Below are 24566 nucleotides of genomic sequence, written 5' to 3'. Positions count from 1 at the left end.
GTTAACCCATGAAAGTCCTAAAATCTTTTGTGGACTCCAACACTTTTTTCATCCCGCCAGTAGCTGTGCTGAGTAGCTAATGAGTGAATTTTCATTTTTGGCTGAACTATCCCTTGGGTACAAAAGAGGTGTGTGAGTTCATGTGTAGGGGGGGGGGGGGGGGGGGGGTCATGGATAGGTGTTTTGTTTTTTCAGGTACAGAGGTGAGAAGTTGCACTCTAAGCGCAGTCAAGGTCCATTTGTTTAGAGGTTCACATTTAGCTACATTTAGCTACTTGAACTCCAGATTGTAAGACAATTTTTTGTAAAAATGTGCAACAATAAGTTAAAGTTGGAGCATTGGTGATTCAAAACAAGAGATCGATCAATCAAATCAGTTCGTCAACCAACTAAAGTCTGCCCCCAGGCTTTCTTCAGGGGGAACTTCATGTCCCAGCCTCCAGCCCAAACCGGAGGCAGCAGGCAGGCCCCTATAGAATAGTGAAAGTTTTAAAAGGGCTCCCTCTTGTGGCCAATATCACACACGGACAGTTCAATACAGCTGTGTCACTGCAAACATTCTTGTTCAGGTGGAATCAGTGACGTGACAGCGGAAAATGTCTCTTACTTGTTCACGATCGTCATGACATCACAATAACACATACAAACACAGGCTATTATAGTTTGTGAAAACAACACACTTCATGCTCGTGCCTAATATCCTTTATTCCTACTGTAGTGTATATATATATACTATACTGTATATATATAGTGTAAGAAATAAAATATAAATGTAAATAGTGCAAAAATTAAGAATTCTTTACAGACCTAACATAAAGATATGTGATTATAATTAATAAATATTTAATCCACACTTTAATCTTGCAGAATATAACATATCCTAATTTGATTAACATTTTTTTGTCAAAAAATATAAATTAGTATTACAGTAGTCTAAGAAATATAGTATATATATATATTAGTATATATAGTAGCAGCAGTGTAGGAAATTAAATATTTAAATGATGAATTCCTGTTACAGAACCCATTTGGATTTATTGTCACTAAAATATTCAAATTCTCATAGTATAATTATTTGACAGTAAAAGCATACTATATAATATACAGTATTATAATATACTTTATTGATTTATACATATTATATTCACACAATCAAGTAATCAGTGCCTTTGTTATTAAACGTGAAATCTATAGCTGGGTTATTTTTGGTCATCCAGTCAGTTGGATTTGATTCTCATGACACTTTCATACAAACACTTTAAAATAAAGTGCCTCACAAGGTAAAAAAATAAACAAATGGAACAAATAAAAAGAAGGGTTAGGGTTAGGGTTATGGACACACCTGACAGATAATAGAGCTATTGTGACACATGTCGTGACGTCGGTGTGTCACATTTTCCATCATGTCAGTAATGTTCATGTATAATATGTGTGTGGTGTGCGTGTGTTTGTTTATGGCTGTCACATGGTAAAGAGGACGGCTGCCTGCCCTCTCACTCCCCCCTCCCTCCCTCACTCCTTGCCCCCCCCCTCTCTCTCTCTCTCTCTCTCCCTCCCTCCCTGCCCCTCTCTCTCTCTCTCTCTCTCTCTCTCTCTCTCTCTCTCTCACTCCACCCCTCCCTCCCTCTCTCGCTCCTTCCCTCCCTCCCTCCCTCTCTCTCTGTCAGCTGCAGACAAATAGGTGGGTTCCTTAAATGGAAACTATGAGTCCCACCCACATTCGTTAAATACGGTCCAGACTGCGCCTGGTGAAAGACTCGTCCTCCAGGAAGAAACTGAAAATCACCGCAGTAAGTGTCTAACTTTAAGTAACTCGAGCTGGGACAGTGAAAGGTACATTAGTACACGGTACAACTTTTATCCATGGGTCTAGAAACTGTTTACCACACTCGGTTTGGTGGGGTCACGTCACTCTGTCCTTGTCGATCGCGAACACTCCTGCAGATCCGTCTTTAACCATTTAAGGCCAAGACGAGCGTGAAGTTTCGGTCTGCTGCTGTTTATTTACTGTCGTAAAGCCTAGCTAGCTTGCTAATGTAGGGTAAAGGCCCACGGGCTAAACTCTGCTTGATCGTTCGATAGTTAGGTGAGGTCACTGTTCAAAAAATATCCTCGTCTTAAGGATGTCCACGGAATTAAACTGTCATGGTGGAAAAGCTAAACAAGCCACATCATGTAAAGTGTGTTGGCAGCTGCCATTGCTAGTTTTCTATAGAAGATCTGAACAGACTTTAAACCAAGCTAACTGTCAAATACATCATGGTTAGAGTTAAAGTGTTTTAAGCCAATTGTTTATTTAGAATAGTGTGTTATCATGCTGTTGAGCTGTCAGTGTAACGTTTGGGTGACTCCCGGAAATTATGGATTCATTAGGAATTATATTTGTATGATTTAATCGAAAGCGAGTGGACTGACACAGCTATTAAGGTGTAAACAGCATTAGCTAATCACAACCCGTATTACTACAGTACTTTTCTTTTGATCCTGTAATGATTAATAGCTTTATTAGTGCCCCCTTCCTGTGTTACAACCTTTTTATGCACGATTTCACAAGCGCACATGAACTCAGCATCAGTTCAACAGACATGGACAAGGAAGTGGGAGGGTGGTTATACAAATGTTCTCACAGTTCACACTCGTGAGTCACTTGGATTATTGGATAATTTCTAAGAAAGTAGATGAGACAAATACTTTCTCTATTTTCTGGATGTGAATTATTATGTCTAGTAGGATCTGAGCCCTGTGTTTTAAAGGGTTGCTTCCCTGCCCCGTTTGCATATTCAAACACAGTAGATCCCTTTTTTTCTGGGATCATAAAATGCAAAGCAAACAGGGCCGTTCCGTTGTACTGACCATGGAACAAGTACGAACACTGGACCAAAGGCTTTTCATACAGAATCTGGGCAAAATGCAAGTTTCCTCACCACCCCACCACACGCAAAAATGAAACTGGATGTGACCCAACAGCCCTGTAATGACTGGGTCTGCCTCTCATTAGTGACAGTGACTATTCAGAAAAGTAAGACGTCCCTTGTTATCAGGAAATAACTGAAACCAGGGGAATTTGTGATACAGGCCTGTCAGTGTTTGCCTATAGGTGTGTTTAAAGGAAGAACACTGTCATAGGCCCTGCCTAATTTAAATTAGACAAGTTGCTCTTATAGACATCTTACTGTATAATTAAGTTTGAGCTACATCTTCCAAAGAAGACATAGTATATAAAGGGAAAGTGAATAATTATTCCCACTGGAAAAGATGAGCAGGGGAATGTCTACAGCTGGGTGTTTTAAATTGTTTTGTTGCCATGTCAATTCATGGATATGTCTTTAGTTTGCCATTAAGAGCGAATTTCTTTCTTTTAATTCCTCTAAACTGACTTTTAGCAGGGAAGCTAGTGCATTTTTGTCATAATTACTACACAAAATGATAATTGTTTGATTTGCAAATAGTCTTTAATGCCATCCCTCTGATTAACTCTTCTGTTTTTGGATTAAAGCAATGAGCTACCCTGGATACCCCCCTCAGGCTGGTGGATACCCCCCTCAAGCAGGCGGCTACCCTCCCCAGGCAGGCGGCTACCCTCCTCAGGCAGGAGGATACCCACCTCAGGCAGGCGGATACCCACCTCAGGGAGGCGGATACCCACCTCAGGCAGGCGGATACCCACCTCAGGCAGGGGGATACCCACCTCAGGCAGGTGGATACCCTCCCCAAGCAGGAGGCTACCCGCAGCAGCCGAGTGGCTACCCTCCACAGGCTGGCGGCTATCCACCGCAAGCAGGAGGCTACCCACAGGCACCACCACAAGGTGAGCATGCAACACTGTATATTAGATAATGTGACACTTAGGGATGGGTTTTTCACTTTTTTGTGAGAGTTAGATCTTGATGCCAAACTCATGTCTGTATTGTACATATGAAGACTATCAACTAAGCCTAGCTTCACTTTAAGACTGGGTACACAGGAAACAAGGAGCCTGGTTCTTTCCATAGTAATAAACTGGTGGTCTTTGTTGATCAGCTCATCAGAAATATCAATAATCATAGATAAATATGACTTAAAAGTTGCATTAAATGATCCATGGCCACTAAGAGGCTGGAACACTACAAAATCATATGTCAGAGAAATAAACTTATGTACAAACAACTAATCAAGTTGTATCAAAAAGCCCACTCCTACATATAGCATTAACATCAGGGCAAACATGAGCATTACTTTAGACAGTTAGTTAATAGAGTAATTAGAGAATGATTTATTTATTTTTTAAACCCTGTGGTCAAATATTCTGGTGCCTTGTAGGAAGTGAGTCAGTTTTGTATTTAGGCGACACAGATCATGAGACTTAAAGTTAAAAGAGTGGAATTTATTTCCCTCTCAGAAACAAACAAAGCGAGTCTCACAGTTCCTCCTTCACATAGTACTCCCATTCTCTGTCCAGCACTCTTTTCACCTGCATGTTAACTAGTTAGAAAGTGAGAAAAGAGAAGTTCCCAGCAAGAGTGGTCCTTGCAGTCTCGGTCTAAAATTCAATACGGTTTTCCTTCAGGCATTTAGTAGCATAATATGTTTTTGGTATCTTCTCCAGGCAGCTGGGGTGGTGGCCCTACTGGTGGTTATCCCTCCATTGGTCTTGACAGCTTATCCAACCCCGGATACAATGCTGGCATGGTAAGTTTATCTGAAAATATAACACCTTCACCTGCACCCAGAAAATCTTAATGTATGTTAAAAGCAACATGATCAGATTATTGCACTGGACATCCCAGTTAGAATGAATTACTCAGCCCTTAATGGAATATGGCATCCTTTGACTTTACGGTAAGACTTTTTCAAAGTTCACATCCTAATTTTTTAGCTTTGCCATTTTCTTTGTCAGCTTCTCTTTCAAATTCTCTTGCATGAGAAAACCATCATATACTTTCCTTGTATACTCATATACATTCCTATCCATGCTACTGAAACCTATTAGTGTGATGCAACCTTTTAATTTCACTCCTTATACTTCTCTGATCTGTGTTTTTCTGTTCTGTGTTTGTATTTTCGCATGTCTACATTTCTGTTCTGTAATACAGCATAGCCACACCTTTTTGATACATTGTGTAAATGGTTTCCAACCTCAGGAACATCAACTTCAGGATTTCTGCTGAAGTTAGTTCCAGAATCTGTGTGACAATCTTTTAAAAATATTTATTAACATTAATGCAGATAGTGTTATTTTAAAATCAAATTAATTCAAATATTAAGTAATATAAATAAGTGAGAGTTAACAAAACTAAATATTTTTCAAAAAAGGTGTGACGAGCTATGTTTGCTTTGCCTATTGCAATTTCCAAGGATCTGTGTACATATAGGATGTGAACCAATCTTTCCAAATCGCAGGCCAACCACAACTCATCCATGTACACCCAAGCCCCTGGGGTGTACCCATCTCTCCCTCAGTCTGGTGGGTATGGTGCCACCTTACCTAACCAACAGTCATATGGCATGTACCCACAGCCAGGAGGGACCATGCCTCAACACCAAGGCCCAGCGATGGGCTACCCCGGTCAGCCAGGACAGCCTATGCAAGGGTACCCCCGTGCCCCATCACCTAATCCTTCCATGCCCGGTTATGGAGGAGCTCCCGCACCTATGCCAGGGTACCCATCACCAAATCCATCCATGCCAGCCTACGGAGGAGGAGCCATGCCAATAGCTCCAGCTGTCAATGTAAGAGACACTGACACCATGCATCTCTGTTTTGAATGTGGTGCACACATTCACTTATAAGCATTTACCATGAAAAACAGAAGGAACTGTTTGTTGGAATAACACATTACGGAAATGCCTGTGTCGTTATGTCAGAGAGGATTCAGGGGAACAATCAAGGACTATCCTGGCGCTGACCAGCTTAAGGATGTGGAGGTCCTGAGAAAGGCCATGAAGGGCTTTGGTGAGTGCTGTGGGCAGACTTTAATCATGGTTTGCTGCTTGTTATTTTAATCTTTAAGCTATTTTTAAGCTGCGTTGTGCGACAGATTTTAATATTAACTTATTAACTACTCAGCTAATCAAAGAAATCTAACAGCTGTTATCTGACAAAGACGCTTTAGCCTTAATTTTTGACAAATGAAAGCCATGTCTAAGTATGAATATAATGTTTTGAGCCTGAAATAGGTCAAATTTGTATCTGTGTCGGATTTGTCTGTGCAGGAACTGACGAGCAGGCCATTATCGAGTTACTGGGGTCTCGCTCCGTCAAGCAGCGTGTCCCTTTGCTGCGTGCCTACAAAACTTCCTATGGAAAGGTAACAGTCCTTTTCATGCTACTATTGAACTTTTTATACATTTAGTTAGTGTGGAAACATTAGGAGTGCATCTTATTCTTGCTGACAGAACAAACACCATTTACTAATATAGACTCACACATGGCTCAGTATGCAGCAGCTAGCTGTGTTTAACAGTGACGAGCTGACAACAGGTGCTGTCGGTAAATTGGAGCGGGGATTGAATTTCCTCGGAGCTCATTACAGTCATGCCACAGAGTCTCTTCCCGTGTGTGTTTCACAGCAGCAGTTAATGATGGTTTTTAGTTATTGAAAGCATGTTTCCATTTTTAGGATCTGGTTAAGGACCTGCATTCAGAACTGTCTGGAGATTTCAGGAAGCTGGTCCTGGCTATGCTGAAGAGTCCAGCTGAGCTTGATGCCTACGAGCTATACAGTGCCATCAAGGTAAAAAAAAAACATGGGAAAAAAGCATGTGTACGTGATTTAGAATTCGGTACGTGCTTGCATCAATGGTGGAGTTGATTGAAGATTCCCTTAACTGTAGTTTTGACTCGGCCAGAGGACAAAGTTGTCAGATGATAGTTGTTCTGTTTTCCTAACAGGGAGCTGGAACCGATGAAGCCTGCCTGATTGAGATTCTGTCTTCTCGCTCCAACGAGGAAATCAAGGAGATAAACCGCATTTACAAACAAGGTGAGGAGCCTCAGGGTGGTAAATGCACTGCTCTCCTCCACTGCTCTGTTCTCCTTTATCACATAGCATCACAACACTGTGTTGAATCTCTTTAATTACACTGGTGGATAAGCTCTGTATATCTAGATGTCGCAATTACCATGATTTTTAAATGCAAATTGTATGGTGAGGAATCTGTCATCATTAAAATCATTAAGAATGAAGGCAATGATATCAAGGTCAACTACAAATAAATAAAAGTATTACATGAGTTTAAATGAATCCTTAAAAGGTCAGCATAATTTTGTCAGCATTATTTGCTTTTTCATTTTGTATGCTTTTGTAGAATTTCACAGTATCTCATATTCCCTTGCCAGTAAATCAGATCCTGGTCATTTCCCTGAATATCTGTCCTGGATTTTCCTGATATTCTTGGTTTCTGTGACCAGTTTTTTGGTTTAGTTCAATTGACTAAAATGGCTGAAATTATTTTCAGAATACAAGAAGAAACTGGAGGATGCCATCAGCGGGGATACTTCAGGCCACTTCCGCAGGCTCCTGATCTCTCTGGCCCAGGTACAGAAATATAAATAATTCCTTGTATGCTTGACACCTCTAAACTATTTTCAGATTTATCAGGAATGTTTTTCTCTGTATGTCATAGGGTAACCGTGACGAAAGGCCCAATGTTGACATCTCTTTGGCCAAACAAGATGCTCAGGTAAAGTCCATTTTCATTAGCATTAATAATAAATGTTTTATTGTTTATCATCTACATTGCAAACAAAGACACATTCTTCCAAACAGGCCCTGTATGCTGCTGGAGAGAGCAAGCTGGGAACAGATGAGTCCAAATTCAATGCTATTTTGTGCAGCAGGAGCAAACCACATCTCAGAACAGGTATTCTTTATGAGCTGCGTTCACAAGCTTCATCTAATCTGGTTCAAAATTTAAGACTTGAAGTATATACGAATAATCAAGAATTGGGCCATAATGCAAGTTCAGTCCTTTGCTGTATATATTCCTGATGGTGTGGGTATGCATGTGTTTGTGTGTGTGTGTAGTGTTTCTGGAGTACCAGCAGATGTGTGGAAGAGATATCGAGAAGAGTATTGACAGGGAGATGTCTGGAGACCTCGAGAGTGGCATGGTGGCAGTGGGTAAGAATACACACACAATACACACACTTATTCAAAGTCTGGGTTTTGGCTACATAGATACTAATGTGTTTTAATATTTTCAAACCCTTAAGATTTTTTAAACCCGTGCTGGCTCCTGTTTTAGTTTGAAACCTGCATTTCAAGCCACAAAGGCTAAAACAGAGACTTCCTGTTTACACTTGCACGTGCATGCCCAGTTCACGTGAATGGTCATTTGTTTATTAACACTTTACATTCCAAATTATAAGCTGTGCTGCTACTATTTGCTCAGTACACAAATAAACGTGACTGTATTGTGGTATCTCGGTAGCGTTCCTGTTGAAGGTGTAATCCTCTTTGTGTTTTCTCGTTTGCCGACATATCTCAGGTTTATGGTACAGTAACATGTGTTTGACATTCCTCATAGTTTTTCCACACCCAGTCTAAATGTCTTAGTTGTGAAGTGGTGTGCACTGCAGTTTGGATGTTTGCTATTGTTTTTTTTTTTTTTACACAGTTTCATTTGACTCTCTCAAAAAATTCTTTGGTTTCTGATTTCACCTTCACTTTCTCATGCATGTTTATATTTTTCTAAAATATAACTCACTTTAAAGCTGCAGTTATCAATATTTGGCCACTAAGGGGAAGGGAATCTCAGAATCCAGATGACAACACCGCTCTAGTTTAATGCCACCTTTATAAATTGTCATGGCTAACACATTTGCATCTAGCAGACGCATAAGCCTATTTTAAAAAGAGATTCTTATTTCGAACCAACAGCGCCGACATCATGTTGCACCAGTGTAACATTTTTAGATAGCGTTCTGGATGTTACATGTGACTTAACAGTGTCGCCATCTGTCCAGCATTTCCGGCTCTCTCTACTCCCTTTTACACAGATGCTAACACGATTAAAAGGGCTATAGCAGCATTTTTTGTTGCTGATTAATGCAAGTACATTATTTACTCCTCTTTAAGCTCTGTTTTGGTAGAGGCCACTTAGATCTGCCCAGAAAACCTCCAAAACACATGTCTGGCTCTTTGCTGAGATGCTATAATAATAATGCTCTATGGGTTCTTCATTCTGAGTGACCCTCCACGGCGTCATTATTGCTTTTTTAAATACACAAATGTTGGTTATTGCGGCTTAAAGTTTGCTTGTTGACATCCTCTGTTACATTCTTCTGATGTTTGTGTAGTTTGATTTTGCAGAGGTCACATTTTCATCACCCTCACCATGTTGTGTTATCTATTGCAGATTTCTTCTTGCAGTCAAGAGAACCTAATGATCTCAGTTGTGTTTCCTTAAAAGAAACACGGTGTGAATTAATTATTACATAGTGCATGTGTTGGCAATAAGTATTTTCTCTATTTCAGTGAAGTGCATTAAGAACACACCTGGCTACTTTGCTGAGAGGCTCTACAAGGCCATGAAGGTGAGGCTCTCCCTCCTGTTTTGATAGAAATGTTATGTATAATAAGTGCAGAATAGTATAAGATCACGCACTCATTGTGAGGTTGTATAATTAACGTGTTTGTGTGAATGCATGTGATCAGGGCGCTGGGACCAAAGACACAACCCTGATCCGGATCATGGTGACTCGTTCTGAGGTTGACATGCTGGATATCCGCCAGGCGTATGTTAAAAACTACGGCAAATCGCTGTACACACACATCTCTGTAAGTATCTCCATCCCTTACTGTGTTCATACAAATGAAATATAGCTGTGTGACACGCAGACATGACAGAAAGACAAATATGTGAATTAATTTCTGATGCATTTTATTGACAGGGAGACACATCAGGAGACTACAAGAAACTCCTACTGAAGCTGTGTGGGGGCAGTGACTGAACTGGAAACTATGTCTTCTCCAGTTTTCAATTAAATATCAGTTTTATATCATCTATGCGCTTTATACACAAACTGCAAACTTGCATGCCAAACCTCTCTATGCATTGTTGACCTAGGTGTAACAACCTCATATATTGCTTCGTCCAATTGTTTTCTACATACAGTATGCAAAAAAAATGTTTTTTATATTTTTTCATTCGTGACAACTTTGATTTTTATGAGTTAAATATTCATGGACATACAATTGATTTGTCAGCGATGACGTATGCATTTTTAAAAGATATATATTTATAACATTTTATTTCTTATGTGCCATAATTTCCAGATATGTAGTGATATCTGGAATGTTTATCAGCTTTTTTTCTAATGTTCAGCAAAGCTGAATAAAGAATGAACCAGAATAGATAGGAGCTCAGCACCAAAGGAAATGTTTGCAACTGTATTGTCTCTTCTATATATTGTCTTCAATTTACAGTTTTTCGTTAATCATAGTGTTTGGGGACATTCTTTTTCTTGTGTTACGTTTACATGCCATTGTTGTATATGCAATTATAGCATCACATTTCTTATATTGTTGGAGTCTCAAACAATAAACTTTGAAGCCACAAAGTGGGAACATTTGTGGTTTTTCACACAATCTCTGTAGAGAACACATGTCCATCAAGGCCCTAAATGTCCCTTATGAAACCACATTTACATTCAACAGATTAAGATTTTTATTTGGACCTGTAATAAATTGCACTGATCCATGAATTATTCTTTAAGAATCAACTAAAATGTTGATTCTCGTAAGGTTAAAGACAGCGAAGATTTATATTAATTTGGATCTGCACCAAATTTGAATGAGTTCATCCCTGACCTGTCTGGTCCTTCAACCCTGTTTTTCTTGATAATTGGTCCAGTGTTTTTGCATCATCCTGCTAACCAACAAACAAATAAAGAAACATAGATAAAAACATAACCTCCTTGGTGGACATTATTATTACAAATAACAATGTGAAAATCCCTGTGATCAGTGCACGGCTTCACGATCAAACCCGTTTCTGGTGTAGCTGCAGTAGAATCAGCTTGCCACTAGAATGCAGTGAAGTCCTTGTGTCCAACCCAACAGCGACACCAGGAGTGTGAATGTCAACAAGCAGTTCATAAGTTCACATGAATCATTATGATCATATCAATCATCATAGTCACACTTCATATTAAACTTGGCCACACAATTCTGCACTCAATGTGATGAAGTGTCACGTTTAGAGCCAGAGACCAACTGGTGGTTCTTCAATCCGCAGGCCCACCCCCCCCCCCCCCCCCTTTGCTAGAGAGGGGGGGGGGGGGTGTGTGGCTGCACATGACGCTCTTCATGCCTTATTAAGTTCTGTTTGCTCCACTTTGAATCCTTCTGAACACACACTGTTGAGCTGTGGCTCTGGACTCGGCTGACTTTAGTGTGTGTGTGTGTGTGTGTGTAGGAGAGAGAGCTAACTGCACTACGATCAATAACTCTGTGAAGTGAGGCGAGGGGGGGGTCATAGAATTGATGGCATCCATAAAGCTGCCTTGGACACATTAAACTAGTCTAGCATGTCTGCAGTGCGACTGGGGGCCTGGGGGACGCTCATTTTGGATCATGTCAGAATTGACTAGAAATGACAGGGAGAGCTCGGGGGCCTCAGATCGATGTTTGGATTACAACAACTCGAATTCTAATGAAGATTAGATGCGATTAGCTTGGTTTTGAGGAGATAATTTAGACATCATTAGATTAATTTCATGAGGAAATTTCAAAGTGTTTCAGCAGGCATCTGCCAGCGTCGTAGTTTTCGATATCGTCATCATCAGTAGCCTCCCGTCTGCCGCAGGCGACCGGCTGAAGGCTGTGTAATTCACTGTTAATTAAAAACTATGAATTACCTAATTTAATGTCTTTTATAAGTGATCTAATCATTTGGGAATGATCTCCCGGCACCTCAGGGTGTTGAGATATTGTGATTGTGATATTAACATGAATACATCCAGACACCAACGAATGGATTCCCTTCCAACACGTCGCTGCCTCCTTAACCTAAATGGTCTACAATTATATGAAATCGTTCTAGTCTTTAGAGTCCAGTTCGGCCATTCACCCACTCACACACATTCATACAGTTCAGCACTTTCTCTATCACACATCTATCACACACTGTCAGCAGTCATTTGGGGAATTCAGGGTTCAGTATCTTGCCCAAGGACACTTCTTTATCCAGAATTGAACCACCGACCTTCTTTTTAGTGGACGACCCGCTCTACTTCCTGAGACACAGCTGTGTCCATTCAACACCATTATCCTTGTGCATTCTCACAGGGATGAAGATAAATAAACTGTTGATGGGAATGAATTATGCATATAGTTGCAGTAAATAAAAGCATGTTAAAAGTGAATGGTAGTAAAGTAAGTATTTTCCACCCTTAGCACAGACAGCACTTCCATTACCTTGATCTCCGTTCAGACATTCAATAAAAAATGCACAATAGTCACACTTTGAGACTATTTGCGCACAATAAAAGATGGATAGGCTTGTATACAGTCTCTTCATTAAAAGATAGAGCTATTATCCGCCCTGATCCAGGCTGTCTGCAAAACAAATCTGTTTAATGATGATTATATACATAATTATCATCACAGAGCTAAAAGCACATCCCGTGTTGTCTAGATAATAAACCAATTCATACCCGCAAGATAAAAAAGCTTCAGGCTGTCTCCTCTGTTCAAGTGCATGCCCTCAGAAGCAGAGTTCAGGCACGGCCGTCCAATCGGTCGGCAGTAGGGACCCTCTTCCCTTTGATATGAATGAATTATAATTCATATTTCATCTAAAGGAGATAGCACATGGTTGCACAAGCTATGAAGCCAGCATGGCAGAAAGTCGGGGGGAAAACAGGGGAGAAAAAGAGAGGGAGTTGTAGATGTCACAATGAGATTCAGTGCATGCATGAATAAGGTCACGGTTTGAGAGGTATGCCTGCAGACGCCTGCCTCTGTACCAACAATCTTTATTCGGCTGTAGACCGGCAGCCGGGTGCATCCATCATCGTCATAGTGTATTCCACAAATCCGACTTAAATACACATTTCATTTCAAATACAAATTTTTTCCCTTCCATTTGTCCCTGCCCTCTTATATCTTATCCAACACAAAGATACAGCGAGCACTGGAATTGGTTGCAGTGTTCCGGTTTAGATATAGAAACGTGGTGCACATAAGCCTGTGGCTACAGCAGCAGCATTATGCAAGCCCTGAATAAAATACTTATATTTTTATTATCACGGCGGTTGCAGTTTTTTGCAGAGTGAAATAACCGATGAAGTCAATAAAGATGGCGATTGATTAGGTTCTGCTGATGTAATGTGTCTGAGTTATAATTAAAAAAGTTTATGATGAGGAATGTTATAATATAGAACAGTTTCTTCCCCATGGCAGTGGGGGTCACAAACAAGCCCCCTGCATCACAGTGACTCTTTGGTCTCACAAGACTCTCCAGCAGAAGAGATATTGTATCAACATTCTGGTTGAATAAAGGATAGCAATATTAATACAAATATTGAAGGTATATCCTTTCCACAGTTTTACGCTGACAGAATATTTTTGACATAAGTTGCATAGTAAGTGATGCAATTTACAAAAAGGTATCACCAGTGGTGCAAAAAGTATTTAGATCCTACAGTAGCTTTACTGTGATATATACAAATACTCTATTACAAGTAAATGTCTGGTATTAAAAATGTAAAATGTACATTAAGTATGAAATTATTGCAGAAAAAAGAGTGTTGTACTATCATATCATATTTTATTAATATGTTATAATAATATGTTATACATGCTTTTCAAGGAAAATAGAGACTAAATTAAAATCAGTAACACCTCTTGAAGGTCAAACATATTTTGGATCTTGTTGGCATATACATATAAAAAAATATATATATATATCATCAGCCTATACATTTGAGATTACACAAGATCAGTATTGTTTTGTATTATTACATCTTTTCATGTTGTGCATGGAAAATCTAGATTTGACAAAATTGTTTGAAGTACGTTGTTAAATAAATGCTGTGGAGTTTTTCACCATGTATTTATATTTGACTGTACTCACTGTAGATCCCCTGCAGGAAGGAGCATCGTGTATTTCCTCTCCTCCTCTCTGAAGAGGAGGTGCTTGTTTACCCACCTTCACCTCTTCACCTCTTCATTTCTCCAATTTTTCATCCTCCATTCTCAGTTATTATTCTTTTTTTTGTACGTCAGGGATTTTTCGACGTACTACGGCGCGCATGTGTACGCCCATTGAAGAAAGGGGTGTGTCCTGTGCGACGGACGCGCCCCTTTTCTCCTTATACGGTCACGGAGCGGAGCGTTGATTGACAGCGGGCAGCAGCTGCTGAGTCGCTCAGACATGGCGGAGGAGCCAGTGTGAGTGAGGACCAGCGGCGGAGTTACGTGAGTTTTCCCCGCAGCAGAGGCGACGCAGGGCGGATTGAATGACACCGGAGGGGAGCGGAATGTGTCCGGCCGAGGCGCGCAGCGAGGGGAAGCGAAAACCGACCCGAACCGCCGCACACGAGTAAGATGGGAAAATGTATCGCTGTTTAGTGCAGTCAACAGCCCTGGGCAACAAATATGGCTCCTTGTGCCTTTTCCAATATGCCACAGAAACCGACCTCCCGTGCAGCCTGACGCCGCGGCGGCTCCGGCGAACTTCTGCCCGCCGCGACAAGTTGACTTCAGTAATCGCTCGGTACTTTTGATCGGCGAGGACATCGCATCCACTCGGTCCGTCCGGGGTTAGCTGGGGGTGGGTGGGTGGGTGTGGGGGGGAGCTAGGGAACTACAGCGGGGCAGCAATGGAGCCAAAGCACAAAGAGTTGCTCGACCAGTGCCACCAGAACTTGCTGGAGTCCATCACCGACGCGGACCGGCTGATCGAGCTGCTCATCGTCTCCGGCACCCTGAGCCAGCTCGACAGGTTCGAGCTGGAGCAGAACTGCTCGTCCAGCGCCGAGAAAGTGGACCACCTCCTGAAGATGCTCGTGAACAAGGAGAGCGACCATTTCCTCGACCTGTGTGTGGCCCTGGAGAAGGCGTACCCTGACCTGTACGCTGCCCTGTTCGGCAGCAACGGCGGCGGACCTGTGGACCACTCCACCGGTAAGAGCCGAGACACAACACAACCCCCCCCTCCCCACTCCCCTCCCTCCCCATGATCAGGCTTTCACTTGAACCCATAAACACCAGTGGATCAGCTGCAGCGTGTAGCCTCAGAGCCATCTGGGTGGTCTGGTGCAAGAAGACCGTGTGTGAATAGATGCACAGCAGCGAGCACTGATTTCCTATTATGATCCATACATGTGTGTGTGGATCTATAATGAATGCTCACGGTTGCACATTTGCAAGCAGAACTCACTGAGTGCAGAACCACGGGCCCCGGTTTCACGTGCCGTACATGATGCACCAGCCTGTATGTTCCCAGTGGCCTGCAGACCTCATGCACAGCTTGTGATTAATTCAGCCAAGGACTCTTCTGTCATCACTTTGCACTCAAAGAGACTCCCAGTCACTGCAACACACATCCACAGTGTAGTTGGTTGGTTTGACCATGTATCATCTGTATAATGTCCTTTCTAATAGTGGTTTGTGATGGTTGTGTGTGTTTTTTTTTAGAGGAAAACCCCCCACAATGTATTCATTCATATCCAACATTAGCTCAATTTGTTGCCAGTGCCATGATATGGTTAAGGTACATTAGGTAGCCTTACTTGTTTCCATGACAACCACTGACATATGGGTCCACGTCGACCTGTACATGAATGTGTGTGTGTGTGTGTGTGTATGTTTCTGTGTCTGTGTGTGTGTGTAGCCTACTCATGCATGCTCAGAAACGTAAAACGTGTTGTGCAGATCAGTTCGCCTTTCCCATTCGCGTGAGAGAGAGACAGAGAGAAAGAGAGAACCACATTGATTTCCCAACAGATGCAGATTTAACCAGATTTGTTGTCAGCGGTGCATCAACGCCATGTTTTTTAATTACAGTTTATTCATTTTACTCGTTTTCGCTCGGCGCTTTCTCTCCTCGCAGCAACCGCCCCCCCCCCCCCCCCCTTCAGCAGGGTTTTGGGGGTTTGTGTTGTTGCACAGAGACAAAGGGCAACCAAGTGTAAAGCCCGTGCCTAGTTTTGCTTGTTTTGCTTCGTCTGAGTGACTGAAGCCAGTGGCTTACTCACAACCAGCGTCGTGCCCCGAGGGCCTGAATGCAGGATGAGCCTTGAGAGGTCCTCCCATCGTGGGGAGGAGATGCAGAGCAATGCTTTTTCTCTCGGCGTGTTGCAAAACCACCTTGAACATCACTTTGACATAACTGAAGCTTTCTCTCAAACAGAAGTGTCCAAATACACAATGTCCTCTGTAGGTTAGAGCTGCCAAGTCGTAGCGTGTCTCTGTCTACTCGTAGCAAGCAGACCTTAGCAGGCAATGCTCAGGTGGTGTCTCACTCCTCTGCTGACGGGATCATTAATGCTTAGGCTTATCACTTCCTCGTATTGAGTGTTGGAGTTTCAGCGGAACTGGACTTCTCTGTTAGTCCTCTGGCTCTCTCCCCTCACTCACCTTTCGCAGGCCGCACACGGCACCGGGCCTCCGCGTTGACCTGCTCTGTGCCAGGAGAGAGCGAGTATAGCCACAGTGAGTCTGGCTAGTCAGCCCGTGGTTATTCAACAGAGGATTAGGCCCCTGCTCTCCTCTTCTCTCTCTGGTGTAAACTCTCTCTGTGAGACACGCTTTCTCATGCCTCCACACTCCTCTGTATTAGCCGCCACGCTCTTGGCTCCCTCTGTTTCGACTTAACGTGTTGCGGGTTGTTTTTTAGTCTTTTTTTTTTCTCCACATGTGCATTTTATTATCTTTTGGTGTAGTGATTCGTCTGATGCGATTACAGTGTTTCAACCCCACCTGCGAGAGAGAGAGAGAGCTAAGACAAGCTGCTTACTGAGAACCTCTAAGGCAAAGAGGCTGGTGGAAAAGAGCACGCAGGGATGAAATCTTCCGAGCCCTGCATGGTGCGTTTCTGTGAATGACGCAGGGTGTGTGAAAAGCGGGAATATATGTGTGTGTGTGTGTGTGTGTGTGTGTGCGCCTGCGTGTGTGTGTGATGAGTCTCGCTGATGGCAACCTGCTCTCGACTCGTCCCCCTCTCATGCTGCCTGCCTGCTCTTGTTCTCAGATGTGCCTCCTTTGCCAGCTGAGCCTCCATACACGCACACATATGAAATCAACCAAACCCCAAATAAACATCGCAGGAGAGGAAAAAAAAAAAAAAGCACGGACAAATGCTCTGTTGTTAAAGCTCTGGCGCTGTAAATTATTGACATTGTTTTTGCTGGCAAACTCCTGCACCTCCATAAGACAAACACGCAAACAAATCATTCATTATGTAGCCTGTTTTGTTCATCCATGTGTCAGGGGGGGGGGGGGGACTTTGGCTTTTTTTGACAAAATCTGTGATTAAATTGCAGAGCAGATGATTCTCTACAAATCCAGAGTATATGATTTGAAGTTTTGGTATTAAGGCTGCAGAGCACGTTGCCGAACGCAACTGAAATCGTTCATAAATCCAAGCGGCTACAATCAAACTGATTTCATGCCTTGGATTGTTTCTTCTACTTGAGCTGCCTCGACAATCTTTCACCTGGTCGTACAGAGTGGTAGACACCTGCACATCCCCCCCCCCCCCCCCCCCCCACACACTCTTTTCCGACTCAAGGGTCTGTGACAGTGATTTAAACGCGCTCCGAGAGCAGGGCAACACAATTCTCCCTGACAGGCTGCAGCGTCCACAGTCCTCCTCTTCCTCTATCTGTTTGCCTTTGTTTTCTCCTTGTTTTGGTTTGTCACTCCCAAGGTTTATTGTCCTTTCCTCCCCCCCGTCCATCAATTTTTAAAAAAACGTTTACCAGATTTATTATATTCTCCCCCCCCCCCCCCCGCATTGATTGTTTTTGTTTTTCCGCACACTTAAATGGAGGTACTCGCCAGAGAGACAGAAGAGGGTGATAAAAAGAGGGTGCAAGAGAGAGGTAGACAACAAGCCTTTTGTTGAGAAGTTGAGCAGGCGCCCAAAGTGCCCAGTCAGCAGCTTGCTCTGTGTACAGCAGCCCAGGACATAGGCCAGTGTGTGTGTGTGTGTTGTTGAAAGGGTGGGGAGGGGGGTGCCCTCCTCTTTGTCAACCAGTTTCTGTCCCACTCTATAAACCACAGCGGACAGACAGAATGAGTTATGACCCCGGCGCTCTTGTCACGACCGCTGCTCTTAAATATCTCCCGTGAGCTGCACCTTTCTTCCTGTGCCGCTGTCTGTCACTCAGAGATGCAGACCGTCACCCCAGTCTCTTTCCCCGTCATCACTTTTATTTTCCTTTTCTTTGTACCACAGTCCAACTGGATTCCCTTCGTGCTCTGTAGAGGAAAAAGAGAGATGTTTCTGCTCAGGTGCGGTTGATGACGTTTGAGTAGATCACGTTTTATGAGTCGTCGGTAGGAATAGGCGATGCAGGCTCTAACTGAGACGGGTCAAGCTCTGTCGGCACTGCTGTGATTTAAGTGAGCCAACAGCAAGCTGGGACATTTGGTGCTGGAAAAATCGGTCGATCAACAGAAATCAATCCTGCTGTATTTGTTTTAAAGGTTTAATACAGGTTCGTGCAGCTCAAAGTGCTTCACTATGAGAAAGATGAACCGCAAAATAGATCTTAATGAAATGGAATAAGGGGGAGGAATAAGGAAGTTTTAATTGTCTCCCGTAGGGATTTTTTTCAATCCTTTCGAAATTGAAGTTATTTACCATTCAAGAGTGCCAATACTAGCTAATTTAATTTTTCTCAAATCTGACAATTTATTTGTTCAGATTTATGCGTTTGAAAATGTTCACATTTTGTTTGGACAAATGAGAATCTAAAGATGTTTTCTTGTTATTCAAATGTTTTTTTTTACATAAAGAAACTAACAGCATTATTGAAAATTTGTAGTGATGTCATTTTTTCAGCCTTGGTTGAGATGCACTTGGCACTGTTGATGGATTATGGTCTGTCAGTTATGTGGCTCAATAAACTGTATCTATCTAATCATAGGCCGAGAGGTCGACCTCACTGCTTTCACTGTGTCATTGGTGCCATTGTTCGATTGAATTCTGTTTGTCTTTGACACAATTTATTCTTCAGTGTGACATTTGTGCACATTTTTCCACTCGAGCATTAATATCTGATGGCAGGTTTATCCACACTGAACGTGCGAACCCCAGCCAGGAGGCTGTACCGTGAAAGAGGACTTCATTACCATTTTACACATGCTGCTCTGCTCTCTCATTAGCCCACGAGGTAGAGGAAATGCCGCCATCTAAATGTTTACCAGTGCTATTAGGTCATGGAAATAAACAGCATCTTTCCTTGTATTACCACCACCCAACCCCCACCTCTAACAGGCTTATTTTACTCGCTTTGTTCTGCAGTATTTCCACTCTATTCCCCCCCCTCCCATCGTGATGTCCTTACTTTATTTTCCACCCTTGACTGACCTCCATCTCTTTAATGCTCTAACTTTGTTTCTGTCCTGGCTACAGTTGCAATCATTTGTTGTCCGGTCTCTGGCACATGACCCCTGGGTCAAAAGTGACCTGTTTACCAACAAATGGTAGTGATGTTGAGTATTACATTTTGAGCCTCCACTTACAGGAACAAGAACAAAGGATTACACACAACAAAGATCACAGAGCAGATTCAGGTAAACAGTGGGTTTATGTAGGATGAAGTCAGCAGGTTGCCTGTTTTTTCGGGACAAAAATACCTTGAAGTACAATTAGTGAGGTGTTTCCACACAGAAATTGAAGAGCCTAACAGCATCGCAAGATGAGGAAGAAGGAGACTGAGGAGAAACAAAGAACCAGAGAGAATGGGAAAGAAATGTTTAACAAGATGCTTGAGGTGGGAAGCAAGAAAATGCTATTGTTACAGACAAGAAGAAAGCAGAAGGAGGCTCCGGGAAAACAATCTGGCTCAGTTTGTTTGCTGAAACAGACGAGCTTCAGTGCTGAGCTTCAGCTCATGGCCATGGAGATGCAGAAAACACAGCTGCATTCAGACTTCAAAGAGGTAACTCTCGAGAGCACTCCAGATAATAACGTTCATGAGAGGATGGAGCAGCATTATGACAAAATAAAAGCCTGGTCTTGTGAGAAGAGATTGTTCCAAACCATCATCAACCAGAATTTGTATTTGGCAGAGTTGCATAATTCACTTGACAGGAACCAGTATGATAAGGCTGCTCTGCAACAGGAAAACTCCAACACAAAACGACTCACATCTGGAGGAGGAGGGAGTCAAGAGGAAGAAGGAGGGGGGGGGGGGGGGGGGGGGAGTGATTGCTGAACCAGCACCTGAGCTTCATTAACTCCTCTGCTTGAGCCGCATCCAATCAGATGGAGATGGAACCGAGCCCACACTCAGTTGGGAATTCATTAAAGCAGCATAATCCATTTAACTATCTGGAGTGAAGATATTGTGCTGGCAGGATAAGAGATATGTATTTTTAATCTATTTCCCAAGTTGCACCTTTGATTCAGAATCAAAACAAAAATTATTTTTTGGACAAAGTATCACAATTTAGAGAAACCGATATGAAAATCTTTTTTTTACTGTTCAGCAGACAGAAACATTTTTCAGTCTTTGAGGATTCAGAAATGCTCCTCAGTCTAGAGGTTAAAATGACAAACGTCTCATGTGCTCAGATTCATGATGGGAGCCAAAAATACTCGATCAGGAGAATGTCCTACTTAAAATCCCCCTTGATAATCTGATTCGATCACGGCTGTGCACAAACAACCTCTATGAGGAAATATCAGCGATATCTCTGATGCTAGATTCCTCTCTCGTTGACCTTTTAAAAGATAATAGTGCAGTTAAATAACTCAATGGAAACGCTCTCTGAATCCGCGTCGTCTCCTGTGTGACTTAACATGAAAGGAATGTCACAAAGATTACCCAAATTCCACGAGTGGGTTTATTCCACACAGACAGGCTTTTGCTGTTGTTTTGGCTGATGGTTGATCTTGCAGTGTAGCCGAACGTTCGGAGGACATTTTGCAGGCATCTTTCACCTCCTTGTTTTTGACCCAACCCTTTGGGCAGGAAAGCTGTTGATGTCTCATTTATGCTGAGCTCGAGGTCTTTGCGGAGATAGAACCCATTATTGCTCGCTGATAATAAGCTGGGCTGGATAGCTCTCAGGGGACAGTTTTGGACTTTGGTACTGCTCAGCAGTTCTAACAGGTCGGCTGAACTGAGGTTTAAGGGACTATTCGGTTTTCTTCTACATGGCCTCCTTGTTTTTACACTTCATGTCCCAGTGTGGTTGCACAAATCGAAAATGACTATGTTGCTGCACCTGAGGACGATGGTTTTGCATTTCGATAACAGATCTTATTTGGAGACATGCCACTGGAACGGCATGGACCAATGAGTATCTAAGGTGGGTGAGTTTGACCAAAGGCCGGAGCGGTGAGTCAGGCGATGTGCGTGCGGCTGAGTAGTTCTGCTCATGAAGTCATCATGCTAGATGTCTTCTTGTTTATGTTTCGTGTAGACCCCTTAAATCAGATGATCAATCCTTTACCCCGGCAGCGAGGCTCCACTGGCTCATTGCCCAGAATCTTGGCCTTTCGTGTCATTGCCTCCCCAGAAGTTGGGCCCACGTCACAGCTTACTGGAAGTTCCAGAGTGCAGTGGAGCTGGACAAGGGAAATCATGTCACATTTATCTGTAGATTTAAGGAAATCTTTTAAAATGTACAACTTTAAATGATTCAAAGATTTTTAAAGATTGTGATAAGGTGTAGGAAAAGATACAGGTGCTCTAGTCTTTATCGCTATCTGAATAATCCTTGTGGAATGTTGTGACGTGTGTGGTTATCGACCAGAAAAGACAGATTCTATTCATATGGATTCTCTTATTATGCATATGTAAAAGTATAGTTATATAAATAATCTACCGTAGTGATCAAATTTGCACAAGGCTAAAGACTGTGCTGGTCTTTGAACGTCTTCACAGCTAGTAAGTGTGATGTGTAGCAACAGCTTCGTATTAAAAGATAAACACCAAGCACTTACACACTGTGACACAAGCAGATATATTAAACTGAAAAACTTGAGTATTAAGTAAATATAGTAAGGTTTGGATTAGAATATGCAGGATGGAGACAGAGTAGGTGGAGTCGCAGCATCACTAAGTCAAACTGCATACAGGCAGCCGAACCACAGCCAGGGTTGAGAGGACTGGGATGCCGGGGTAAAAAACGGCCTCCTGCTTGCTGGCTTAATGCTGACACATCCTTCATCCTCACTTAAACATGCTGTAAAATTAGTGGGCAGAAGGTTTCAACCGTGTTATTAGCGTTGCTGTTATTTGCACTTCTGTAGATCTGATGACTGTGGACCCGAGGACACCGAGGGAGACGGAGCACAAAGAATATTTAAACTGTGCGCGCGACCTTTATTTCTTTATTCACTGTTGCTCTCTGACGGTGAGAAGAGCTGACAGGGGCTAATGAAGAAAAGCACCCAATATTATTTTTGGAATACTAATGCTGCTTTTTTAATCAAGTGGCCCTGAAAATATGGTCTGTGGTGTTCTTAGGAACAGGACAGATGCCTTGGCTGCTTTTGAATCCATAATTCCAAGGCCTGTCAGCGTGCTCTAGTTAACCAAATTTGAGGCAGCACCAACAAGCCAATCACGATCATTTTTATACGCGTGTTGTATGTTTTTGGGAGACATTTAATGGAGCTGATGAATAATTTAGTATAGTCTATCTAGTTTGCAATTGTGTTCTATGAGGCTCTCCTCCATCAGCCTCCCGACTCTCGTGCTCCTTCTTTTTCACCACGCTGCAGAATTTACTATTCCTCTCATCCAGCTTCACCATGGCAACATGTCATCTTGCTTTACCGGCTTGAGAACATAATCTGGTTGTCTGAAGCAACTGTTGGTGGTGGAGCACGTTGCTTGCGAGGGAAGGCAGAGTGGAGGGGAAGAGGAGGTGGGGATGGAAAGCCCTTAGGTGGGGCGCGTACTCCCCTGACCTATTTAGATCACTGTGGCAGGCCTTTCACGCTGTCGCCTCGGGTCCGCCATTGGAATATCTCTCACCTCCAGTGTATCCCGCGATGGAAGTCACTTACAGATGCTCACTCCTTAGTAGCATATCTAATGGCGCCTGATGAAATCTGTCATCATGCATATAACTGTAAATTTATCAAGATTATTGTGGATGATTATAGGTCTGACATGTCCAGTGAGGAGGTTATTTTTCCTCTGCCTGGCCTTTTTTTTTTTTTTTTTTTTTGTCGGTTTGTTTGTTTTTCAGCAGAGTAATGCTAAAGATACTGAACAGATTTCCACATAAATTGGAAGAATGGTTGGGACATGGGTCAAGTAAGAACTCATTACGTTTTGGCAGGGATCTGGAGAAATGGGCAGACACGAGAAATATTGTGTTCACTGTTTTAAACATTGGGGCATTTTTGACATTTTCACAGATTTCTGAAACAAAACAGTCATATTTACGGGACTGACACTGGCTTTTGTCTGCAATGGGGAAAGGATAAAATTGACATTCACTCCCGGGTTAAATGTCTCTTTGGGTTTAAATTGGCTTCGGCTCTGATCAGCAGTGATAGAAACATGACACCTCAGTGAACGTGCTAATTTTGCAGGAGCAAGGTGAGAGAGCACCTCCGTTTTCAGTGTGGTTGTGACATTGAACATGATTCACTGTGGGGGAGAAAAAACATACAGGCAAGCTCCTCTGGCAATGGAAAAATTGTGTATAGGAGTGAGTGAAATTGGGTACGGCTTGATTGAATTTAAGGGCACTGTTGGACCTTGGCGGAGGGATGAGCTCTAGAGAGTGTTGTATTTGCAAATGATTTCTAAGGTCTGATCTGTTCTTTTTTTAGGAGCAGAAAAAAAGCATATTTTCCTACTCTATACCACCGGATCTATGCTGCACTAATGGCGGCCTGTTTGATTGATGCAGCGACCATGTTTACAAATGATCAGCCTCACTGACTCTGCGTCTGCTAATTGCCATCGATGATTAAAAGCCTGTTGGAAAAGGCTAATGCCAATGACCCATCGACCGCCAGATAGCTACCTCGTATCTGCAATCTATACTGCAACCGTTGGTGCACTCACGGGGTTAACTCATCAGCTCATTACACTGATTTGAATATGAGGATTTTGGTGCACATGTTTGCCCCTTGTTGCCAAGTCAGATTGTGAGATACCGAGGATCGTCCCAGTCGGGGAGTTATAGCTCTCTGGTGATTGGCGAGTGTCCTCATAGCGGGAGAGATTACTGGGATTTTAATTTATCAGAGTGTTTTGGTTTGCAAATCACCAAATACAACGTTCAAGAAGTTACATGTTCAGACTTTTTTTCTGGCACAGAGCTTTACTGACTGTACGGTATTTCAAAAAGGATTTATGCTCCAGCTGAGCTGGAATAACACGCTCAGTCGTTTACTATGAGTCCTCGTCAGTCAGATACTGGGTTCAAGAA

At 42.6% G+C, this 24566-nt stretch overlaps 2 protein-coding genes across 4 annotated transcripts in view; both read left to right on the top strand.

Annotated features, from left to right (window-relative positions):
• The first annotated feature begins 1650 nt into the window (after window positions 1–1650).
• On the top strand, window positions 1651–10543 carry anxa11a (annexin A11a). Of its 2 annotated transcripts, none has more exons than XM_062400923.1 (15): window positions 1651–1790; window positions 3497–3808; window positions 4586–4668; window positions 5497–5709; window positions 5845–5932; window positions 6193–6287; window positions 6600–6713; window positions 6872–6962; window positions 7438–7517; window positions 7606–7662; window positions 7749–7842; window positions 8007–8102; window positions 9459–9517; window positions 9639–9761; window positions 9875–10543. In XM_062400923.1, exons 2-15 carry the CDS (start codon window positions 3499–3501, stop codon window positions 9932–9934), a joined length of 1563 nt encoding a protein of 520 aa, XP_062256907.1. In that variant the 5' UTR covers window positions 1651–1790; window positions 3497–3498; the 3' UTR covers window positions 9935–10543. The 2 variants fall into 2 exon arrangements, with proteins under 2 accessions (XP_062256907.1, XP_062256906.1); XM_062400922.1 differs by having other exon boundaries at window positions 5380–5709.
• A 4252-nt stretch (window positions 10544–14795) lies between these two features.
• Window positions 14796–24566, top strand: part of dlg5a (discs, large homolog 5a (Drosophila)) — a 35861-nt gene continuing 26090 nt past the window's right edge. For both annotated transcript variants that reach the window (XM_062401115.1, XM_062401114.1), the window contains exon 1: window positions 14796–15113. In XM_062401115.1, the coding sequence (XP_062257099.1) occupies window positions 14810–15113 (304 nt within the window). In that variant the 5' untranslated portion in view covers window positions 14796–14809. The remainder of the gene's footprint in view (window positions 15114–24566) is intronic.

This window comes from Platichthys flesus, chromosome 12 (genome assembly GCF_949316205.1).
Source record: "Platichthys flesus chromosome 12, fPlaFle2.1, whole genome shotgun sequence".
Lineage (NCBI taxonomy): Eukaryota > Metazoa > Chordata > Actinopteri > Pleuronectiformes > Pleuronectidae > Platichthys > Platichthys flesus.
This window is presented reverse-complemented; position numbering and strand designations above follow the sequence as displayed.